Raw genomic sequence first — 22991 nt, forward strand, 5'->3', positions numbered from 1 at the left:
TGGGCTAACATGTCGGAGCTATAAGTCTCCTTGATGGGTAAGAAATGAGCTGACTTAGTCAGTCTGTCGACTATAACCCATATCGTGTCATTTCCTTTCCTTGTCTTGGGTAACTTGGTAATAAAATCCATAGTTACACATTCCCACTTCCATTCGGGAAGTTCAGGCTGTTGTAGCAAGCCAGATGGCTTTTGATGCTCAGCCTTGACTTGCGCACAAGTTAAGCATTTGGCTACATAAGCGGCTACAGACTTTTTCAAGCCTATCCACCAATAATTCGCCTTTAGATCCTGATACATTTTATCAGCTCCCGGGTGAACAAAATATTTGGAACTATGGGCTTCCTGGAGGATAACATCTCGTAGTCCTCCATAAATCGGAACCCATATTCGTCCATTCAAACGTAAAATTCTGTCCTTGCTAAGAGTTAACTGCTCCTCAGTTACTCCTAACTTCTCCTTAGGATAGTTAGCTTCCAACACAGCTTCTCTCTGTGCGGCTAACACCCTTTCAATCAAATTATTCTTGACTTCAATGCTCTTGGCATTGATTCGGATGGGTTCACCCTTTCCTTTCTACTCAGGGCATCAGCGACTACATTCGCTTTGCTGGGATGATATCTGATCTCACAATCATAATCATTTAAAGTCTCCATCCAACGGCGTTGCCTCATATTTAGCTCCTTCTGATTAAACAAATGTTGAAGGCTCTTGTGATCCGAATAGATCACAAACTTGATACCATACAGGTAATGCCTCCACAGTTTTAGTGCGAACACAACGGCACCCAGCTCCAAGTCATGGGTGGTGTAATTCTTCTCGTGCACCTTTAACTGTCTCGAAGCATAGGCAACGACCTTGCCTTTCTGCATGAGCACACATCCCATACCAGTGTGTGAAGCGTCGCAGTAAACTACGAACTCCTCGGTACCTTCCGGTAGTGTCAGCACAGGGGCGTTGCTCAGCTTTTGCTTTAAAATATCAAAGGACTCTTGCTGCTTAGGGCCCCAAACAAACTTTTCCTTCTTCTTGGTCAAGGAAGTTAAGGGTGCAGCAATCCTTGAAAAATTTTCAATGAATCGCCTGTAGTATCCTGCTAACCCCAGGAAACTACGAATCTCAGTAGGCGTCTTTGGCTCTTGCCAATTCATGACAGCCTCTACTTTAGCGGGATCCACCTGGATACCACGCTCGCTGACGACGTGTCCTAGAAATTGGACTGCTCGTAGCCAGAATTCGCACTTGGAGAATTTGGCATAGAGTTTCTCCTGATGTAGCAGCTTGAGAATACAGCGAAGGTGTTTCTCATGGTCAGCTTGGTTCTTCGAGTATATAAGAATGTCGTCGATGAAAACGATGACGAACTTATCTAAGTAGGGCTTGCAGACGCGATTCATGAGATCCATGAACGCAGCCGGTGCATTAGTGAGCCCAAAAGGCATCACTAGGAACTCGTAGTGACCGTAGCGAGTCCTAAATGCTGTTTTATGTACGTCCTCATCTCTGACTTTCAGTTGATGGTAGCCTGACCTCAAGTCAATCTTTGAAAAGTAACTTGCCCCTTGTAACTGATCGAACAAATCGTCGATCCTCGGCAAGGGATATCTATTCTTTATCGTGACTTTATTAAGTTCGCGATAGTCGATGCACAGACGCATCGATCCGTCCTTCTTTTTCACAAACAGGACAGGTGCTCCCCAGGGAGGCGAACTAGGTTTGATGAAACCTTTAGCTAGCAGTTCATCCAGCTGGGTCCTTAACTCCTTCATTTCGGTCGGTGCTAGCCTGTAAGGCGCTCTAGCAATAGGTGCTGCTCCAGGGATGATATCAATCCTGAATTCCACTTGTCTATCTGGTGGCAACCCAGGTAGATCTTCAGGGAAAACTTCTGGATACTCCGAAATGACGGGAATGTCTTCAATCTTCGGTTTGGGTTCTTCAATAATCACTTGTGCCATATAGATGACACAACCCTTCTTTAGACATTTAGAAGCTTTGAGCATAGTCACTTGCTCAGGCAATCCGTACTGGGTATCTCCCCGAATGGTAAGTGATTCACCAGTCGGAGTCTTTATCACTATCTGCTTTCTGTTGCAGACGATTTGGGCCTGGTTGTGAGATAACCAGTCCATACCCAATACTAGGTCGAAACCGGCCAATTTAAAGGGAAGTAGAGATAGAGGAAAAGAGTGGTTCTTAATGGATATCACACATCCATCTAACACAGTGGAGACGGTTTCTATGGTGCTGTCTGCTAGCTCTACCTCGTAATTCACATTTAAGGTTTTGACAGGCATATTCAGCAATTTACAAAATTTATGATCTACGAAAGACTTATCAGCGCCCAAATCAAAAAGTACCCTTGCAAAGATACCATTTACGAGAAAAGTACCTGTGATTACGTTGTCATCCAGCACTGCTTCTTTTGCCTCCATCCTGAAGACTCTAGCATTGTTCTTCTTGGCCTCTTCAGGCTTCTTGGCATATTTAGGGCAGTTGCTTTTAATGTACCCCTTCTCATTGCAGTTATAGCAGGTAGCATCTTTTATCTTCTTGCAGTCCACGGTCTTGTGGTCTTTGGACTTGCACAACCCGCATGCATATGACTTCGACTGAGTCTGCGAGTTTGAGTCGAGCCTACACTTTCCAAAGTGATGTCTCTTGCAAGTCTTGCACTTGGGCTTCTCACCAGTCTGTTGCTCATCCTTCCTTGACTCCGACCCCCTCTTGTTATCACCGTTTCCACGGTGTTTCTTGCTCGACCTCCGTGAAGTTTCATCTTCACGCTTTCTCTTTTCAGCTTCTTTATTCCTTAGCGATCTTTGTCGGACCGCATCCAGAGTAAGGGACAAAGATATGTCTGCTACAGATCGAAAGGTCGCTGGCCGAGAGGCCTTCACGCTTGCCTTTATTTCGGGGGCTAACCCGCCGATGAAACGAGCGATTCTCTTTGGCTCCGGGGTTACCAAATATGGAACCAACCGAGACATCGTGTTGAAGCTCGTTAGACGAATAATTATCATCGTCCTTTTTAGGCTTGGACAGCGGTTTGCTGTGAGATTTGGTGTGGGTCTTCGGCTTTGAGTGTGGTTTGGATATGGTTCGGCTCCGAGATTCAGTATATTCCTCATATTGTCGATCCAGAGCTGCCTTGACAGCGTTATCGACAAGAGCTTTCAACTCTGCGCCCGTCAGATGAACTTGGGCGTTATCATATTCGTCTTCCTTCGTGTGGCTATTTTCTCCTCTAGAATCAGCCATGGTAACTTGTATCTGTTACAGAAGATAACGAAAATTTTATTTAGGAGTTTATTATGGAATTGTCTTTTATGGCAATTCATTAACCATGGTAACAGAGACCATATCTGGTTAATTTGTTACTCACTTTTATTTAGGATTTGAACATACCTATCCTAATTACAAATAATATTGTTATTGGCACAAGGCCTAGTCACGAGGACGTTATTATAATATTAGCCGAGATTACAGAGAATCAAGGTATGAAGGTTTGAACCGTAGTCCTCTTACCCTTTCTGACAGGGAGTCATAGACCACCACTGTCTTTTGTCTTATTATGACAACAATTATGGCCCATAGGCACTACATCACTAATGGATGCTTAATAATTCGGCCCGTAGGCACTACATCGCTAATGGATGTTAAATAATTGATCATCTTTATTGACGATTTAACCCATGATTTATTATATCATTAATTTGGGCTTTGGAATCCTTAGAAGGATTCTTATATAGGAATGACGCGTGCGATTTTAACGAATCACATCTGCCATGAACGTTAACATGATTACAGAGGTTAACTGGAATTCTGAATCTTTTAATCAGGTCTTACCATCTTGGCCGGGTCTAAAAGACACCTGGCTAGGTTTCACTCTTAAGATTCTTTATTTAGGCAGATTTAAATTTAAAAGGAATGATTTCGATTTATTTCATATATAGTAATAACAAAATGAAATTTATAACATAACATTCCATACTTCAAATACGATTACACACTGCCCTAAACGGGACTTTTAAACAAGTACATACCTACATAGAGGTTAATAAAGAGACAAGTCCACGCAGGGACCAATACAAGATAGGTGTCCACGTAGGGACTAAAGGATAAGTCCACGTAGGGACTAAAATACGATAAATGTCCACGCAGGGACTTATTTAAAAATAGACATTACATTAGAACATATATAAGGACTAATGGTCACGTTTCTTCTTCTTGCCCTTCAACAGGTTTGCCAGGCCCTAAAGGAATCCCCTGTTGTTCTTTCGTTCTTCCTCGAAATCTCGTTCCACCTGACTTAACCGATGTAGGATTTCTTCTTGTTCAGGAGGAGAGAAACGTGGTTATGGCGCCGGTTGCGGAACTGGAGGTCTAGGAGGTGCTGGATACCCATGTCACACCCCAACCGATGGCGGAAACATCGGGATGAGACGAAGTGTGTATAGATTGCTAGAGACGTCATAACACTATGTGACAATATTTAATTTAATTCAAATTTCATTGCAATACTAAATGTCATACAATTTCAAAAGGAGATAACAACATTGTTTCAACAAAAATCATAACAACAAAAGATAGATAAATTTAGGTGTGTATCTAGCCACCCTAACTTGTTTCATCAATCATCCATACTTCAATAATCAACCTGCAACATGTATTAAAATAGAGTTTCAATGCAAAAGCAAAGAGCGAGTATACAAGTTTGTTTACATAGCATATAGAATAAAAACTCGTATCCAACATGAACATATTAAAATAGTTTCAACCATGCTAGTTTTACGCAGTCCAAGTGATAGCCCAAGTTTCCAATGCGTTAAAGTACCTGTCCCAAAGTTTCACGGGAGGTTAACATGTCTCATCCTAACAATACCCCTTGACTACAAATGGAGGAGGTGCATTACCCCTATAGCGCTACTATTGTTAAGGCGGAACTACACACAGGGATTAAACGTTCACATAGCACAAAATAGTCTCAAGTATCACAAGTTTCACGTTTCATGTTTAAATGGATAGAGCATGTTTCAAATAAGTTTCAAGTGTCACGTGTTTGAATATAGAATACATGTTGCATCCCAAAAGTGTTTAAAGCAAAAAGGGATCGAGTATACTCACGGTAGTTGCAAGCTTTCCTACTTGAAATCCCGCGAGCGAGTTTGGTGGATGGATTAAGTTGGAGCACCTAGTCCTTCTACGCAAGGAAACGTAGGTGTGTGAGTTCGGCGTATAATGGAAGATTATAATTTGGAGTTTAACATAGCATAAAGTAGGATATCAAAATAATCATCCTTGACTTATACTCTTATATGACACTACGTAACCACTAGGGTTATATTGTATTTCATGGGTAGTAAGCCCATTAGAATCATACTTGGAGTGTTAAGTCTTAGATGTCATTCTACTACTTTAACATATAAACACAAGTTTTATATTAAAGGTTCGAATGTGTGTGTATATATATTTAAGTATTACATATTACTAAGTTTAATATTTCAAGTAGGAGGTAGAAGATTAAGATCTTCGTTTAGGCACCTCGAGTCATTCATGAATGTCATGTATGGGGTAGGAAGAACATGCTTCCGTTTAGGGACCCCTTGAATGTTCACCACTTCACTTGATGTAAAGACAACCAAGGAGGGTCACGAACTAGGGTTAATACAATAATACAAACAACCTAACTAAAGAGAAATCATCAAATCATGTGAGGATTTTATGTTGGAACAACCCAAGTTGTTCCATAATCACTTCTCATTAAGAACCAAGCTTGAACACGACTTGTGGGTGAAATACCCTAATAAAACAGAAAGTATTTGAGGTTTTAACCTCTGATTTATAGTGTCTGAACCTTGTTTTTAAGCTTAACCAACCATAAGAGAGGTTGTAAGCATTAGGACATAGGCTTGAGATGTGTTAGACACAAGTTGGATGAGTTTAAACAAACTTTTGAAGAACTTGAAACAAAACAGAAAGTTTATGGACAATTTCGGAGCAATTCCAGGTCTGATTTCTCCAAGGAGAAGTCAAGGAATCAAACCCCATGATTATCCAAGCAACTAGGAAGAAGAATCGAGTGATTTCATTAAGAAATGAGCAAGTTATACTCACTTTTGTGCAAGAGTATGAATCTGTCCGAAAATGCAGATTTACAGCAGAATTGATAGTGAATTTGGAGTGATTTGTGAGTGTTGAAAGTGTAGAAATGCTTGGAGAAGGTGTATATTTATAGTGGAAGAGTTTGAGCATGATTGGAGGTGTTTAGAGGTGGCTTAGTGGTGATTGGGGAGTGTTAGAACTTAGGATTTCGTGCTAATTCGCGTAGATAATCAGCTGTTGTGTTTTTTTCCCGATCTGGCATCCCCACGCAGCCTGCCTGAGGTTTCAGGCTAAGTTCACGCGGGCCGTGAGCCATTTGTGGTTCTGGGTAAGTTTCATTTTTTTACAATTTGGCCCCTGAAGTTGTGTAATTGATGCTTTTAAGGTGTTTTAAGGGCCATTCTTGTCACAAAAGCATGGATTAGGTTATGATTTAGTATGAGGAGTATAAACTAAGTATAATCAATCGTATAAGTATCAAATCAAGTGTCGTTCTCGTTCAAAATACGTTCAATGCATAAGTTTAGATTAATTGCAAGTTTCACACATAGTTTCCAAGAATCACGTGTAAACAGTGATTGATTCACGAAGTCGAACATACGAGCATATATAGAATGCGTATAACATAAATGTAACAAAATACAAGCTTCATTAATGATCCAAGTCTCGGTTTGACAATGATTACAAAGAAGGGAACGATTACACGAATACAAAGTTTCCAAAAATAGAAATACGAACAAAACCTTCTATAAATGGAAAGTACAAAAGAGCCGGGCGTTACAGTCTCCCCTCCTTTAGGAAATTTCGTCCCGAAATTTAGGAAGACGCAGGGAAAAGATGAGGATACTTTGACTTCATATCCTTTTTGAGTTCCCAAGTAAATTCGGCGCCACGTTTTCCTTCCCATCTGACCTTGACGATAGGAATCTTACTGCGCCTTAGTAACTTGACTTGCTGATCCACGATTTCTACAGGTTTCTCCACGAAATGCATAGTATCGTTGATTTGAAGATCTTCGAGAGGAACTTGAAGTCCTTCATCAGCGAGACATTTCTTTAGGTTAGAGACGTGGAACGTTGGATGAACGTTGTTGAGCTCTTGAGGTGAGCTCTTGAGGTAAATCGAGTCGATAAGCCACCTTACCAATCCTTTCGAGTATCTTGAAAGGACCAACATAGCGAGGGGCAAGTTTTCCCTTTTTACCAAAACGAACCACTCCTTTCCAAGGAGACACCTTGAGAAGAACATGGTCACCAACGTTGAATTCCATAGGTTTGCGTCCCTTGTCAGCGTAGCTCTTTTGACGACTTCGAGCCTTGAGTAGATTGTCACGGATTTGAAGAATCTTATCCGTTGCTTCTTGTATGATCTCAGGGCCAGTAAAATGTTTGTCACCAATCTCGTGCCAGCTTAAAGGAGATCGGCATTTGCGACCATACAATGCCTCGAAAGGAGCCATTTGAATACTGGAGTGGTAGCTATTGTTGTACGAGAACTCGATCAAAGGTAAATGCACATCCCAACTACCACCAAAGTCGATGACACAAGAACGGAGCATGTCCTCTAGGGTTTGGATAGTACGTTCGGTCTGTCCATCCGTTTGAGGATGAAAAGCCGTACTGAGATTCAAACAAGTACCCATAGCGGACTGAAAAGTTTGCCAGAGACGCGAAGTGAATCGACCATCACGATCAGAAATGATGTCGAGAGGAACACCATGATGGCGTATGACTTCATTGGTATAGACACGAGCAAGTCGTTCAACCTTGAAATCTTCGCGAATGGGAATGAATTGTGCGGACTTAGTTAAACGATCAATGACTACCCAAATGCTGTCGTAACCAGAAGGTGTACGCGGGAGTTTAGTTATGAAGTCCATCGCAATGCTATCCCATTTCCACACGGGGATTTCAGGTTGTTCGAGTAGACCAGAAGGTCGTTGGTGCTCGGCTTTGACTTTCGAACAGGTGAGACACTTGGAAACGTACACAGCAATGTCTTTCTTCATACTGGGCCACCAATAGGATGTACGTAGATTATGGTACATCTTGTCAGCGCCAGGATGAATTGAGTACTTAGATTTGTGTGCTTCGTTCATGATAAGGTCACGAAGATTGTCACGTTCCGGAATCCAGACGCGATCACAACAATAGAGGAGACCATCAGGTTTTGAAACGAGTTGACTTTCAGATGCTCCACGTATTTCTATAGCCATGGAACCTTCATTGATAGATGAGTACTGCGCTTCACGAATACGATTGTGAAGATCGCTCGAGATATGAAAACAACGAATGACATCTACATGAGCCTTACGACTAAGTGCATCGGCCACGACATTCGCCTTATCAGGGTGGTAGCGAATCTCGCAGTCGTAGTCGTTGAGCAATTCCACCAAACGTCGTTGTCGCATATTGAGTTCTTTTTGGTCAAAGATGTGTTGTAGGCTCTTATGGTCAGTGAAAACCACACACTTAGTACCATATAGGTAGTGTCGCCAAATCTTTAACGCAAAAACAACTGCGCCAAGCTCGAGGTCGTGGGTAGTATAATTTTTCTCATGTATTTTGAGTTGGCGAGAGGCGTAAGCGATGACTTTGTCTCGTTGCATGAGCACACAACCAAGACCACGATTTGATGCATCACAATACACCACGAAATCATCATTCCCATCAGGGAGAGCGAGGATAGGAGCGTTGCAAAGCAAGTTCTTGAGAGTTTGAAAAGATTCCTCTTGCTCAGGACCCCAAGCAAAAGATTTCTCTTTTTGAGTCAACGAAGTGAGAGGAACGGCGATTTTTGAAAAAATTCGAGATGAATCGACGGTACTAACCCGCCAATCCTAAGAAAGAACGGATTTCAGAAGGAGATTTAGGCGCGGTCCAGTTCTTCACGGCTTCGATTTTTGAAGGGTCGACATGGATTCCTTTTTCACTAACAACGTGCCCAAGGAATTGAACTTTTTTGATCCAAAACTCGCATTTAGAAAACTTAGCATATAAACGTTCAACACGCAAAAGTTCAAGTATAAGGCGGAGATGACGCTCATGATCGGCTCGAGATTTAGAATAAATGAGAATATCATCAATGAAGGCGATCACAAAGCGATCCAAGTAAGGTTTACAAATACGATTCATGAGATCCATGAACACAGCGGGTGCGTTGGTCAAGCCAAAAGGCATAACCACGAACTCGTAATGTCCATAGCGCGTGCGAAAAGCGGTTTTGGGAACGTCCTCTTCGAGGACTCGAAGTTGGTGATAACCAGAACGAAGATCGATTTTGGAGAAACAGGTAGCGCCTTGAAGTTGATCAAAGAGGTCGTCGATACGCGGAAGGGGATAACGATTCTTAACGGTGAGTTTGTTGAGCTCACGATAGTCGATACACATGCGGAAAGAACCATCTTTCTTTTTAACGAAAAGCACAAGAGCACCCCAAGGAGAGGTACTTGGACGGATAAAACCCTTATCGAGGAGTTCTTGAAGCTGAGAAGACAATTCTTGCATTTCGGAAGGTGCAAGACGATAAGGAGCCTTGGCAACAGGAGTCGCACCAGGTACGAGGTCAATACGAAAATCAACAGATCGAGGAGGAGGAGGACCGGGTAGATCTTCAGGAAAAACGTCAGGGAAGTCGCGCACCACTGGAACATCACTTAAACTTTTTCCCTTGCCCTTTTCTTCCACAACGTGGGCTAAAAAGGCAAAGTACTGTTTGCGTAAGTACTTGTTCGCTTGTGTGCAGGACATCAACTTTAGTCCCCTTGAAGGTCGGTCTCCATAAACGTGCAAAACGTCACCGGATGGAAGAGGCAAACGAACGAATTTCTCGTGGCAAGCGATTTCAGCATGATTCTTTTGAAGCCAATCCATGCCTATGATGACGTTGAAACTACCCAATTGCATGGGTATAAGATCAATAGAGAAAGCATGCTCGTTAAGAGTAAGACGACAATCGAGGAGAATGGAATCGACTAAGATAGACTTGCCATTGGCGACTTCAACGGAAAACGACTTAGGTAGCTTAGAGCGTGTGCAATTTAACAATGATTCGAATTCTAAGGACACGAAGCTTTTGTCCGCACCAGTATCAAATAGTATCGAAGCATAAAGATGGTTAACAAAAAACGTACCGTTAACGACATCATTGTCGTTGCGCGCTTGATTCGCGTTTAGGTTGAAGGCGCGTCCACGAGGAGGTTGTTGCTGCTCTTGATTCCATTGTGGGCATTGAGGACGAAGATGATTAACATCCCCACATTTGAAACAAGCTCTAGCGGGTCTTGCGTTTTGAGGAGCAGGTAGGGCTTGTTGTGCTTGTTGGGCTTGCTGAGCTTGCTGAGCTTGCTGAGCGGGTGGTGCTTGTTGTGGTTGTTGGCGACAAAAATTGGTAGTATGACCATAACGGTTGCAATTGCCACAACGACGGCACCTAGCATTGACGGGATGATGGAAATTACAAGTGGCACACTTGGGGTGAATCCCAGTGTACGGCCTTTGGGTGTTATCAGGAGCAACAGGGTCAGGGTTAACAGGCGGCACAATCGCGTTACAAACGGGGTTGGATTGCTTTCGCTTCTTTCCCCTATTGTTATTCGATTGTTGGGTGATTTGATTGGCTGGCTTCGAAGGAACGAGGTTTGCGGCTTGCTTATCGCGAATACGGTTGTTGTTCAAGGACGCGGCCAAACGGTAAATGTCTTCGATGCTATCGAGTTTGGCTGCCTCGATTGTGTCACGCATATTAGGGGGTAAGCCATTGATATACTTGCTTTTCTTGCGATCAGGGGTCGAGACAAGGTGAGGGACAATGAAACAGAGTTGTTTGAAACGGGTGATGTAGGCTAGGTTGTCATCACCAATCTGTTTTAATACCCAAAATTCTTCCTCCAACTTTCATTGCTCATGCGGAGGACAAAACTCATCCATCATCAGGGCCTTAGTCTCTTCCCATGTCAATGCATATGCCAGCTCGTTCGAACGGATGTTTCTTTCATTCGTCCACCACTCGAGAGCTCGGGCTTGGAATACCCCAGTCGCGCTGCGCGTTTTGAGCTCATCGGGGCACTCGCTATTGATGAATGTGACCTCTATGCTGTCAAACCACTCAAGCATGGCGGTCACCCCATCATTGCCAGTGAATGGCTTTGGATTGCACGATGAAAAGTGCTTAAAGTTGAACGAGACGGGCTTGCTTGCTTCAACCTTAGAGTCGACGGAAGAGTGAGGAGTTTCAGAGGCTCGAATCTCGGAAATGACCTTTGGGACGACGCGAGCAAATTGATCGGCCATGAAAGCCATCATCTTCTTTGTGGAGCGAGACTTTGACTTCTTAGACGCGTTGGAGTGACGAGAAGACATCTAAGATTTAAAAGAACAAATAGGTGAGACTTGGTCATAATGTTTGTTTAAGAAAACGAAATTGATCACATAGCATAAAGGTTCACATAGCATAAAAGGTTCAATTTGATTCACATTGCATAAAAGGTTCAATTTGATTTACATAGCATAAAAGGTTCAATTTGATTTACATAGCATAAAAGTGTTTCATATAGCATAGTCATGAATTCCACATAGCATAACATGAATAAACGAAAGCATCGTAAATGTAGTTTGTTCACGAGGGATTATTATTGTTTGTGATTGCGATAACGTGCGAAATGATTAAAACGACATTTGGAATGAATGAACGTTCAAGTATAAAAATCACATATAAATTGAGATACATAAAAGAGAGGCTCAATAAAACATTGGATTGTTTCGGGTAGAGAAACGTCGACTATTCCAAAGTGGGTCGAAAGTTCTTTCGAATTAGAGATATTGTGCTTTGGCCTATAAGTAAGATACTCTCGTCGAGAAGCGATTAACGGTATCTTACCCTTCCGGTTACTACACATCTCTAAATGATTGAAACATTCAGGACTTTGGCGAGAATAAAAATCGAGGAATGGGACATAATCGACGAGATGTGGGTTTCACCCCTAACTTGACGATTTCGTACCCTAAATGTGGTTGGTACTCGTCGATCAAAATAAAATTTTGACACTTTGACGAGGGTCCACTAGAGTTGAAATGGAAATTACCATTAAGTTGTGGATGTCACTCCTAGCTTAATGGTGAAATTTCGTGCAAAATAGATTAAAGGTAGAATGAGAATCGTTTACCAAATTGTGGGTTTCACACCTATTTTGGTAAATTCTTCTCGTTAGTGTTACAAGAGCATAAAAATAGCATAAGTGTATTAGTGTTAGCCTTAGGAAAGGCATATAATTTTAATAGAAAGTATAGCTAGGAAGCATGCATGGTAGAGCACAAAAGTTTTAAACAACAAATAAGAGGCAAAATTCCTAGAACTATAGATTAGGGCAAAAGCATGGCAATTTTTCCTAATTCTCTATAGTTATGGCTCTGATACCAATCTGTCACACCCCAACCGATGGCGGAAACATCGGGATGAGACGAAGTGTGTATAGATTGCTAGAGACGTCATAACACTATGTGACAATATTTAATTTAATTCAAATTTCATTGCAATACTAAATGTCATACCATTTCAAAAGGAGATAACAACATTGTTTCAACAAAAATCATAACAACAAAAGATAGATAAATTTAGGTGTGTATCTAGCCACCCTAACTTGTTTCATCAATCATCCATACTTCAATAATCAACCTGCAACATGTATTAAAATAGAGTTTCAATGCAAAAGCAAAGAGCGAGTATACAAGTTTGTTTACATAGCATATAGAATAAAAACTCGTATCCAACATGAACATATTAAAATAGTTTCAACCATGCTAGTTTTACGCAGTCCAAGTGATAGCCCCAAGTTTCCAATGCGTTAAAGTACCTGTCCCAAAGTTTCACGGGAGGTTAACATGTCTCATCCTAACAATACCCCTCGACTACAAATGGAGGAGGTGCATTACCCCTATAGCGCTACTATTGTTAAGGCGGAACTACACACAGGGATTAAACGTTCACATAGCACAAAATAGTCTCAAGTATCACAAGTTTCACGTTTCATGTTTAAATGGATAGAGCATGTTTCAAATAAGTTTCAAGTGTCACGTGTTTGAATATAGAATACATGTTGCATCCCAAAAGTGTTTAAAGCAAAAAGGGATCGAGTATACTCACGGTAGTTGCAAGCTTTCCTACTTGAAATCCCGCGAGCGAGTTTGGTGGATGGATTAAGTTGGAGCACCTAGTCCTTCTACGCAAGGAAACGTAGGTGTGTGAGTTCGGCGTATAATGGAAGATTATAATTTGGAGTTTAACATAGCATAAAGTAGGATATCAAAATAATCATCCTTGACTTATACTCTTATATGACACTACGTAACCACTAGGGTTATATTGTATTTCATGGGTAGTAAGCCCATTAGAATCATACTTGGAGTGTTAAGTCTTAGATGTCATTCTACTACTTTAACATATAAACACAAGTTTAATATTAAAGGTTTGAATGTGTGTATATATATTTAAGTATTACATATTACTAAGTTTAATATTTCAAGTAGGAGGTAGAAGATTAAGATCTTCGTTTAGGCACCTCGAGTCATTCATGAATGTTATGTATGGGGTAGGAAGAACATGCTTCCGTTTAGGGACCCCTTGAATGTTCACCACTTCACTTGATGTAAAGACAACCAAGGAGGGTCACAAACTAGGGTTAATACAATAATACAAACAACCTAACTAAAGAGAAATCATCAAATCATGTGAGGATTTTATGTTGGAACAACCCAAGTTGTTCCATAATCACTTCTCATCAAGAACCAAGCTTGAACACGACTTGTGGGTGAAATACCCTAATAAAACAGAAAGTATTTGAGGTTTTAACCTCTGATTTATAGTGTCTCAACCTTGTTTTTAAGCTTAACCAACCATAAGAGAGGTTGTAAGCATTAGGACATAGGCTTGAGATGTGTTAGACACAAGTTGGATGAGTTTAAACAAACTTTTGAAGAACTTGAAACAAAACAGAAAGTTTGTGGACAATTTCGGAGCAATTCCAGGTCTGATTTCTCCAAGGAGAAGTCAAGGAATCAAACCCCATGATTATCCAAGCAAGTAGGAAGAAGAATCGAGTGATTTCGTTAAGAAATGAGCAAGTTATACTCACTTTTGTGCAAGAGTATGAATCTGTTCGAAAATGCAGATTTACAGCAGAATTGAGAGTGAATTTGGAGTGATTTGTGAGTGTTGAAAGTGTAGAAATGCTTGGAGAATGTGTATATTTATAGTGGAAGAGTTTGAGTATGATTGGAGGTGTTTAGAGGTGGCTTAATGGTGATTGGGGAGTGTTAGAACTTAGGATTTCGTGCTAATTCGCGTAGATAATCAGCTGTTGTGTTTTTTTCCCGATCTGGCATCCCCACGCGGCCCGCCTGAGGTTTCAGGCTAAGTTCACGCGGGCCGTGAGCCATTTGTGGTTCTGGGTAAGTTTCTTTTTTTACAATTTGGCCCCTGAAGTTGTGTAATTGATGCTTTTAAGGTGTTTTAAGGGCCATTCTTGTCACAAAAGCATGGATTAGGTTATGATTTAGTATGAGGAGTATAAACTAAGTATAATCAATCGTATAAGTATCAAATCAAGTGTCGTTCTCGTTCAAAATACATTCAATGCATAAGTTTAGATTAATTGCAAGTTTCACACATAGTTTCCAAGAATCACGTTTAAACAGTGATTGATTCACGAAGTCGAACATACGAGCATATATAGAATGCGTATAACATAAATGTAACAAAATACAAGCTTCATTAATGATCCAAGTCTCGGTTTGACAATGATTACAAAGAAGGGAACGATTACAAGAATACAAAGTTTCCAAAAATAGAAATACGAACAAAACCTTCTATAAATGGAAAGTACAAAAGAGCCGGGCGTTACAACCCATGAGCTGAGTAGTCCGGTATCCCTAGGTTTCTAAAAGCTCCGTCGGGATAGCGGGCATTATACCTAGCCGCTATCACATATGGGTCGCGATCATAGTTGTAATTGTAATGCGCGTGCGACGACGAACGGGTTGTATGCCGTTGGACCCGTGTATGCAGGTATTGGGTGGTCATACCCAAATGGTGGCGAAGATGGTGCAACTGGTGCGGAGTTCGTCTCCTGTACTGGACTTGAAGGTCTTTCTTCAGGTACTGACGGATAGTGACTAGCACTCGAGTGGCGAGGGGTGCTGAAATGGAATTCCCCTCCTCGGATAGACATCCGTGCGCCTGATCTTCTACGCCTTGGCGGATCTGGAACTACTGGTTGAACCGGTGGTGGCGTAACTGCCACGAAACGTGGATCCTCGGAGGGATCTTGTTGTTGTTGCTGCTCGTGTTGCGATGTCTGATAGGAGGGTGTGAAGTACCACTCGTGCTGGTTGAACAGCGCTTGAAAACTATCTGGCCCTTGATAAGGTGTGCCATGAAAAGAATATCTATCAGAGATCTCGATAGGATGTGTGGGCGTACCACGAGCAGGTTCTATGGGATCTGTGTCTTCATCCATATGGTCTTCTGAGAAGTGATCCTATGGTCCTAACGGGACAAAGCCTGCAGGTTCCTGAATGTAATCTGCTGGGTTAAACTGACCTCTGAAGTAAGGAGTGGGATCATCAAAAGCACGGTGCGATGCAGATCGCTGTAAAAAAGATGGTTGAGGGTTATTGGGATTATTTTCCGAGTCTGGTCCAAATGAATGGCGGTATGAGGGTGTTGAGCTATGCGAGGTAGAATGTCTCGCAGGTTCAAAAAGGTTTCTTCGTCTCTATGGTTCACTCCTTGTACTGGAAGGAGCTCGCGTGTTCGAAGGTTCAGCTTCGTGATCATGGTGAGTAATGATCGTTCCTCTGCCTCTTCCTCCTCTTCCTTGTCTGATTGCAGGTGGCATTTTTCCTGCTTTTAAAACTTTAAATAACAATAAACAATAAAAGACAAACTGGAATAACAAATTCGAATTTGTCCTATGTTCTTGTCTAGACTCAAGTATGTGCAATTGTGTAACTGAGATTAAACACAAAGGCTAGTGTTTAATTCACTCAGTGTTGGCTCTGATACCAACCTGTCACACCCCGATTTCCACGTGTCTCACCGGTGGGCCTGGTGGGGGATTACCGTGACGTAGTTGGCAACATTATAGTCAAACCATACAATATAAATGAATGCACAGCGGAAGCAATAAGATAATATATTTCAACTTAAGTGTAATATCAATGTATCACCATTGTTGAAATAATAATCCACAGGGGATCAAATAATAATATCAAAAGTATCGTTCAACAGACTTCAGGCATCTTAAGCTTGCGAGACTTCTAATGATGCTAAGGAGAAATCCCAGCCAATTACGCCTAGTACCTGCATTTAGTCTTTTTGGGGAAAATACGTCAGTTTACACTGGTAAATACATTCAACTGACACTTTTGTAAAATGTTTGATAAAATTGGTTTAAATGCTCAAGGCACAAACTCTTTATAACTTGGGATAATTTATAATCTAATCTTGTAAAGAACTACATGTTACTATGCGTTTAGTCGCCCGAGTCGTGTCGGGTTAAAGTTTAATAGACACACCACATAGTATAAAACCGTGGCGGGTAACCAACGGCTACACTTTTATAATGATAGACATAATGCCGGGTGTACGCCTACACCGGGATGTCAAGGTCGTGGCCATTCGTAAATGCTACCAAGGACATCTGGGACATGGTCATTAAGCCCTCAAAGGCGTTAAGCCAACAAAACAAGTTTTTAAACGGGTCACATTGATAATACCCAACTACAAATGAGATGGGGTCAATTGCCCGACCAAGCGGTATTTTAGATACCATAACCCAAGCCCGTATAACGGAAAATAAGTTAAAAGTATTTACCTTTGCAAGTATAATCCTTAATTGAATAAATCACAGGTAGCTTTTACTGGTCTCCTATTCTGGAACGAAGGTTTTAAAATAACCTATTAGAATCCTAACGGGTCTTTATATTTGCCGTAGCTTAGACCGGTCAGTTTCAAAGTATAGTTACGGTTTAATCGCGTGAAAGGCGAAAACCGTGAATGGAGTGTGATTCTGACCCAACAAGTTTGAAGACTTGTTTTATACGGGTATAATAATCATACTCTGGATTTTGGGGTCCAAACGATATGGTTTGACCCGTTTCGGCTAATTTATGTAAACTAGTTACATAAGCCGAACCGTGCGCGCAATAGGCGCAACGGGTAACCGTAAGAGTCCTACACTGTTTTCCTAAGTCAACATGCCTTAAAGAGGTTGTGGTATCAGTAGGATACCTTCCGTAATGCCCGTAACGAGTTTAAGTTCATATTATGCCCCGTAGGGGTATTTTGGTCTTTTTCTAAGCGCGTTTGACTCGACATTTGAACTAGTTAGAGTGGGAATCAGAGGGTGCCCTTTTAGGGGTTTAATGCCCACATGATTACCATCATATAACTATCTTTGATTCGACAAATCACTGGACCATTCGTGATTTATCGCAAAGTCAATTGTTAATTACGACGGATTGACTTTTAGGCTAAAACTATTGAAAAATGAAACCACAAAGGGTTAGGCAACTTAGAGAAGCTTAGTGCACGACTTAGAATGATAGAGGAAAGCTTGAGAGCTCCAGGAATGATCAGAAGGTAAGTTTTGAGGTGTGTTTTCACTTATGCACAATGTATGCCTTTTTATAGTGAAAGAATGGCCTCTAGATCATTACACATCAACCTATAATGGAGCATGGATGTTCAGCAGGTGGCCCTTGGTGCTAGGAGGCAAGTAGAGGGCGCCCATGCTTCATTTATTGCACTTTTGATCCTTCACAACTTCAAACAACAAGTCTGTCCAAAGTTTCTGCATCTGTGTCTGTCACGCGGCCCGCATGAGAGATCAGGCACCTTGTACGCGGGCTGCCTGAATCTTCATGTCAGCACGCGTATATGCAGGAGGCTCGCGGCCCGCATCAACTTATATGTTTCACTCAGGCGGGCCGCCTGAGGCCTGTTTTCAAAGATTTTTAAATCTTTTGTAATGATTAACCGAATCTTTGTAATTAATAACCTGACCTTTCGGGTTTGAAGGGGTAACTTTGCGATTTGGCCCTCGGTTAATTACAATTAAGGGCCTCGTGCCATTTACCCGTACTGTCAAGTCCCCGGTTAATTTAATTACTATCCGGAAAGTCTTGACTTTCATTGTTGACGCTTTTAACCCTTCTCGTACGAATTTGATCATAACTTTCTCGTTTTAAAACGGAACTTCGCGGAATTTATACAGTACATTCTAGTGAGCGTATTTTACTGTTACAAAGCCTCGGGTTCGTCAAAGGGTCACTCAGAGGTATAATTAAACATGTTGACACAGTTAACCCCTGTAGCTTTGTAATCTCTCACTTTCTTCCGCGTTTCGCTTGAAGGTACGAGCATCGTTTAGGGTTACTATACAGTATATTTACCCTTTGTTGACATTTATAACCCTCAAATTTACATACTTTCAAGGTTTGTCAACTTTAGTCCTTTATTTATTATTTAATGACACGTGTAAATTCATGACACGTGTTAACACATCATTGGACACAAAATTTCGAGGTGTTACAGTGACAAGATCTGTGGTCTTTGCGTTCAAGATTGGAGGCTAGTGCGGCGAACCGGAACCTAGGTGCTAGCAACGTCGGTGGCGGCGGTGGTGGCATTCGATCTGTAACAGGAATCGACGTTGTGGGTATTATTATGTGGTGTTTGGGAATTTGATGATGAACCGTTGAAGATGAAGAACTGATGAAGATGATGATGATTTGGTGGGTGTTTGGGATTCCTTCTCAAAAATGACTTATTAACTTATACAAGTCATAAGTGAGAAGTTAGAAATTCTGACTTCTCAACACACAAAACCCTCCAAAATAAGCTAACCCAAACACTCAAAAAACAACTTATTAAGGGGCTGTTTGGCAACATCTGAATGGTTAAGTGTTGAACCAGTAAGAGGTCTGAACCATTAAATGTTGAACCAGTAAGAGATCTGAACCATTAAGAGTCTGTATAATGCTTAACCGTTCAGAGACCGATGTTTGACCAATTCAGATTAGAGGTCTTAACCATTCAGACTCTGTATAAATCTTAACCATTCAGAGGTAAATGTCTGAACCATTCAGACATCTGTTCATGAAACAAACAGTCTGAACCATTAAGAGCATCATTAAGAGGTAAACAAACAGCCCCTAACTTTTATAAATCAATAAGTCATAAGTTGCTCCAAAATAAGCTAACCCAAACACCCCTTTGATTTTGAGGGTGTTTGGGTTAGCTTATTTTAGAGCAACTTATAACTTATTGACTTATAAAAGTTAATATGTTGTTTTCATAGTGTTTGGGTTAGCTTATTTAAATTGTTTTTATGTGTTGAGAAGTTAGTATTTGTAACTTATAACTTATGACTTATATAAGTTAATAAGTTGTTTTTGAGAAGGAATCCCAAACACCCCCTTTGTATATTGATAAGGGGTTGAAGATGAAGAACCGATGAAGAAGATGATGATTTGATTTTGTATATTGATAAGGGTTGTTTGATTTGGGGATGATTTATTGCCTTATGTACATATACATACACATATTGTTATATATAATTGGCCACCTCATCATGACACCTCATAAAAAACAAACTACGTCATTAAAAACTGGTCATGTCAGCAAAAAAACCCAACCAAGTTAGTGTAAAGTTAACAACGTAAGTGTTAAGTTGGGGGGGTATCGGGCGTCAAAATGTTAGTTTGGGGTGGCATCGGCCAATTGCCAATAGTTGGGGGTGATAAAATCCAATAACCCTAAAATTTCTAAGTAATAATAATTTTTTTTTCTTTGGAAATGTAGGTAACGCGCAAACAAGTGATGGTTTTTGGAATAAGGTTATGGACCAGTTTCATGTGTTGATGCAACGAAAGCCATACCGAAAGTTTAATTCTATTAGCTCGAAGTTTAGCATCATAAACAAAAAATAGGATGGTTTGTCGGTTACTACAACAATGTTTGTGTCCATCGCCCAAGTGGTGCAAGTAATGATCTATATTGAAGGCAGCTCCTAAAACGTAAAACACAAAACATGGGGCTTTTCAATTTCTTAGGTTGTGGAAAATTTATAAATGTGGTTTGAAATGGGCTCAGGTGCCGATGAGCCGAACAAGGTGGCACGAGCAAAAAGGTCTACGACGACAGAGTCGAGGGATTACAATGCCGGTAGTACGGATGCACGTTGCAACATTAATGTTAATATTGACCCTGAGTTCGACTATGATATTCCAACTCCGGAACCACAACGCCCACCAGGATGATCAAAGCAAAAAAGGAATCATCTTCAAAAGATCAATCATGCGGTGAACCGAAATTAGAAAGTTAATGAGAAGGTTCTCCGCATTTCATGAATTACAAGCGGAGAGGATTCAGATAGCAACAAGAAAAACAAGAAGTGTCGGAGAGGTAAATGGAGAGACTTCGGATGAAACAACAAGAAAAACAACAGGCAACTGAAATGGAAATGGAGAGGCTTCGGTTGGATAGTCAAAGACAAGAATTGGAAGAGTTTAAAATCATGACTACCGACATTGAGAAACTTCCATCTAAAGAACAGGCGGTGTTGACAAAGATTAAATATGGCTTGGGGTGCAAAGTTTAATTTTATTTTTTGTTTAAAATTTTAAATAAATTGGAGAAAACATAAAAAGAATAAAAGAAGAGGATAATAAAGGGGATGATGATCACACCTAGGGGTGTTCAAGATCAGATTATCCGGTTTTCGGATATCCGAAAATCGGATATCTGAAAATTTCGGATAGTGAGGAAATTTCGGATATCCGGTTTTTGTATATCCAAAATTTCGGATACGGATTCGAATATCCAAACGGATATCCGAATTTATAAAAAAATAAAAAAAATGTTTTGTACATAGATTAAAGAGTAAATTACGTTTTTAGCCCCTGTGGTTATATCAGTTTTACTATATTGGCCCAAAATAAGATTTTTTAACAGATTTGCCCTTATGGTCCCTATAACTAACCTTTTTGGCCCCTAAATCTAACCAAACCCCAACTCAGGTTAATTTATTGGTCACATGTCTAGCACATGATGTCTAATTTGGTCATTTTACCTCCCTCTATAAATAAAACCCTAAACCCCTGTTTTTTCACTTCATCTTCTTCAATAAATACTCTCTCCACCATTGCTAAACTTAATAACGCACATGCTGCGTTCTGTTTCGACACCTCTGTGCCAGTTTTCAACACATATATTAAAGATTTCACTAAACCAGCACCAGCAATTAACGGTTTATTATCATCTAACAAAGATAAATTCAATAACGCAGTGACAACGTGTTCTTGAGTGCAAGGATCAACACAACGAAGCAGCGGAATCAACGCGGGTACAGCACCCGATTCACCGATTAACGCTCGATTATCCACTCGGTTTTTCGGTAACAACCGAATTTTGGCAGCTGCTGATCTCTTGACAGCAATCGAACTCGAACTTAGACTATCCACACAGATCTTAACCGTGGGTTGTAAATCTTCAGGTGGAATGTTTTCAATTATCTCAGTAGAGAAATTCTCGCGCTGGAGAAACCCTAAGCAGGGCTCCGGCTCCTGTAAATTCTTTCGATCAGTTTCAGTCAATTTCTTTACCTCCTCTGATGTTGAAGCCAGACGCTGTAGCTCTCCAGATATGTCACTACTACAGGCGGAGAAATCACTGAACATTTGCGAGAGTCCGTAATATCCATCTGATGACGTCACAGAAGAGGATGAGTTGGATAACTTAGCGGTGGCAAGCTGTTGCAAATGCGTATCTATGAAGGAATCAGTGACGTTGTCTAATTCGACAGAGGGTGGGAGGGTTTGTTCCTGTTCTGCAGAGGCGGCGAAGGAGGAACAGCTGTTGTTTGTGTATCCTGAGTGTGAGAAACTGGAACGCACGGTACGCATTGAACGGCCAAGATGTTTCTGGAAGCTGGATGAAGAAGAAGCAGCTGAGGATGGAGGAGGAGTGTAGTAGGGTCGGGTTATTTGAAACCGACCCGGACTAGAAGAGTCGGATTGTTGAAGAGAAACCATTTGAAGAATGATTCGGGATGAAATGGGCATAATTTAATTTAATTTATGATGAAGAAACTATGAGTGAGAGAGATGAATATATTATATTTTGATTTTCATGGGGTGGTGGTGGAGAAGAAAATGATTTATTGAAGAAGATGAAGAGGGGTTTAGGGTTTTATTTATAGAGGGAGGTAAAATGACCAAATTAGACATCATGTGCTAAACATATGACCAATCAGTTAACCTGAGTTGAGGTTTGGTTAGATTTAGGGGCCAAAAAGGTTACTTATAGGGACCATGAGGGCAAATTTGTTAAAAAAATCTTATTTTGGGCCAATATAGTAAAACCGATATAACCACAGGGGCCAAAAACGTAATTTACTCTAGATTAAAACTAAACTTATCTTCGATTTTCCAAATTTCCAACATTGAAAACTAAAAACATTCATAAATCCACATCTGAATCCGATTATTTACTATATTTCAAACTAAATATAATGCTCATATACTATATATATTTATAAAAAAAATTAGTTTTCGGATATCGAATAATCGGATTATCCGGAATTTTTGAAATTAATATCCAAATCTGAAAATTCGGATTATCCGGTTTTCGGATATCCAAAATTTCGGATATTTCGGATACGGATTTTCAGATATTTCGGATTCGATTTCGGATACGGATTTTTTTGAACACCCCTAATCAAACCTGTGAATAGTGAAGAAGAGAGATAGTGGAAGGGGATGCTGACATGATATAAAGGCAAGGGATAATGATGAGTGTTTATTAGTGAACCACACCATCAGCCTAATA

General features: G+C 40.7%; 1 protein-coding gene across 1 annotated transcript; it reads right to left on the reverse strand.

Moving 5' to 3' along the window:
• Positions 1–21202: 21202 nt before the first annotated feature.
• Positions 21203–22198, reverse strand: LOC110907522 (U-box domain-containing protein 4). Its single transcript, XM_022152492.2, has one exon. The coding sequence runs from the start codon at positions 22193–22195 to the stop codon at positions 21203–21205; it is 993 nt and encodes a 330-aa protein (XP_022008184.2). The 5' UTR covers positions 22196–22198.
• Positions 22199–22991: the final 793 nt, after the last annotated feature.

This window comes from Helianthus annuus, chromosome 14, assembly GCF_002127325.2.
Source record: "Helianthus annuus cultivar XRQ/B chromosome 14, HanXRQr2.0-SUNRISE, whole genome shotgun sequence".
Taxonomy (NCBI): Eukaryota; Viridiplantae; Streptophyta; class Magnoliopsida; order Asterales; family Asteraceae; genus Helianthus; species Helianthus annuus.

Coding starts and splice junctions, on each gene's coding strand:
- LOC110907522 (XM_022152492.2), bottom strand. CDS start 22,195: ATGGTTTCTCTTCAACAATCCGACTCTTCTAGTCCGGGTCGGTTTCAA.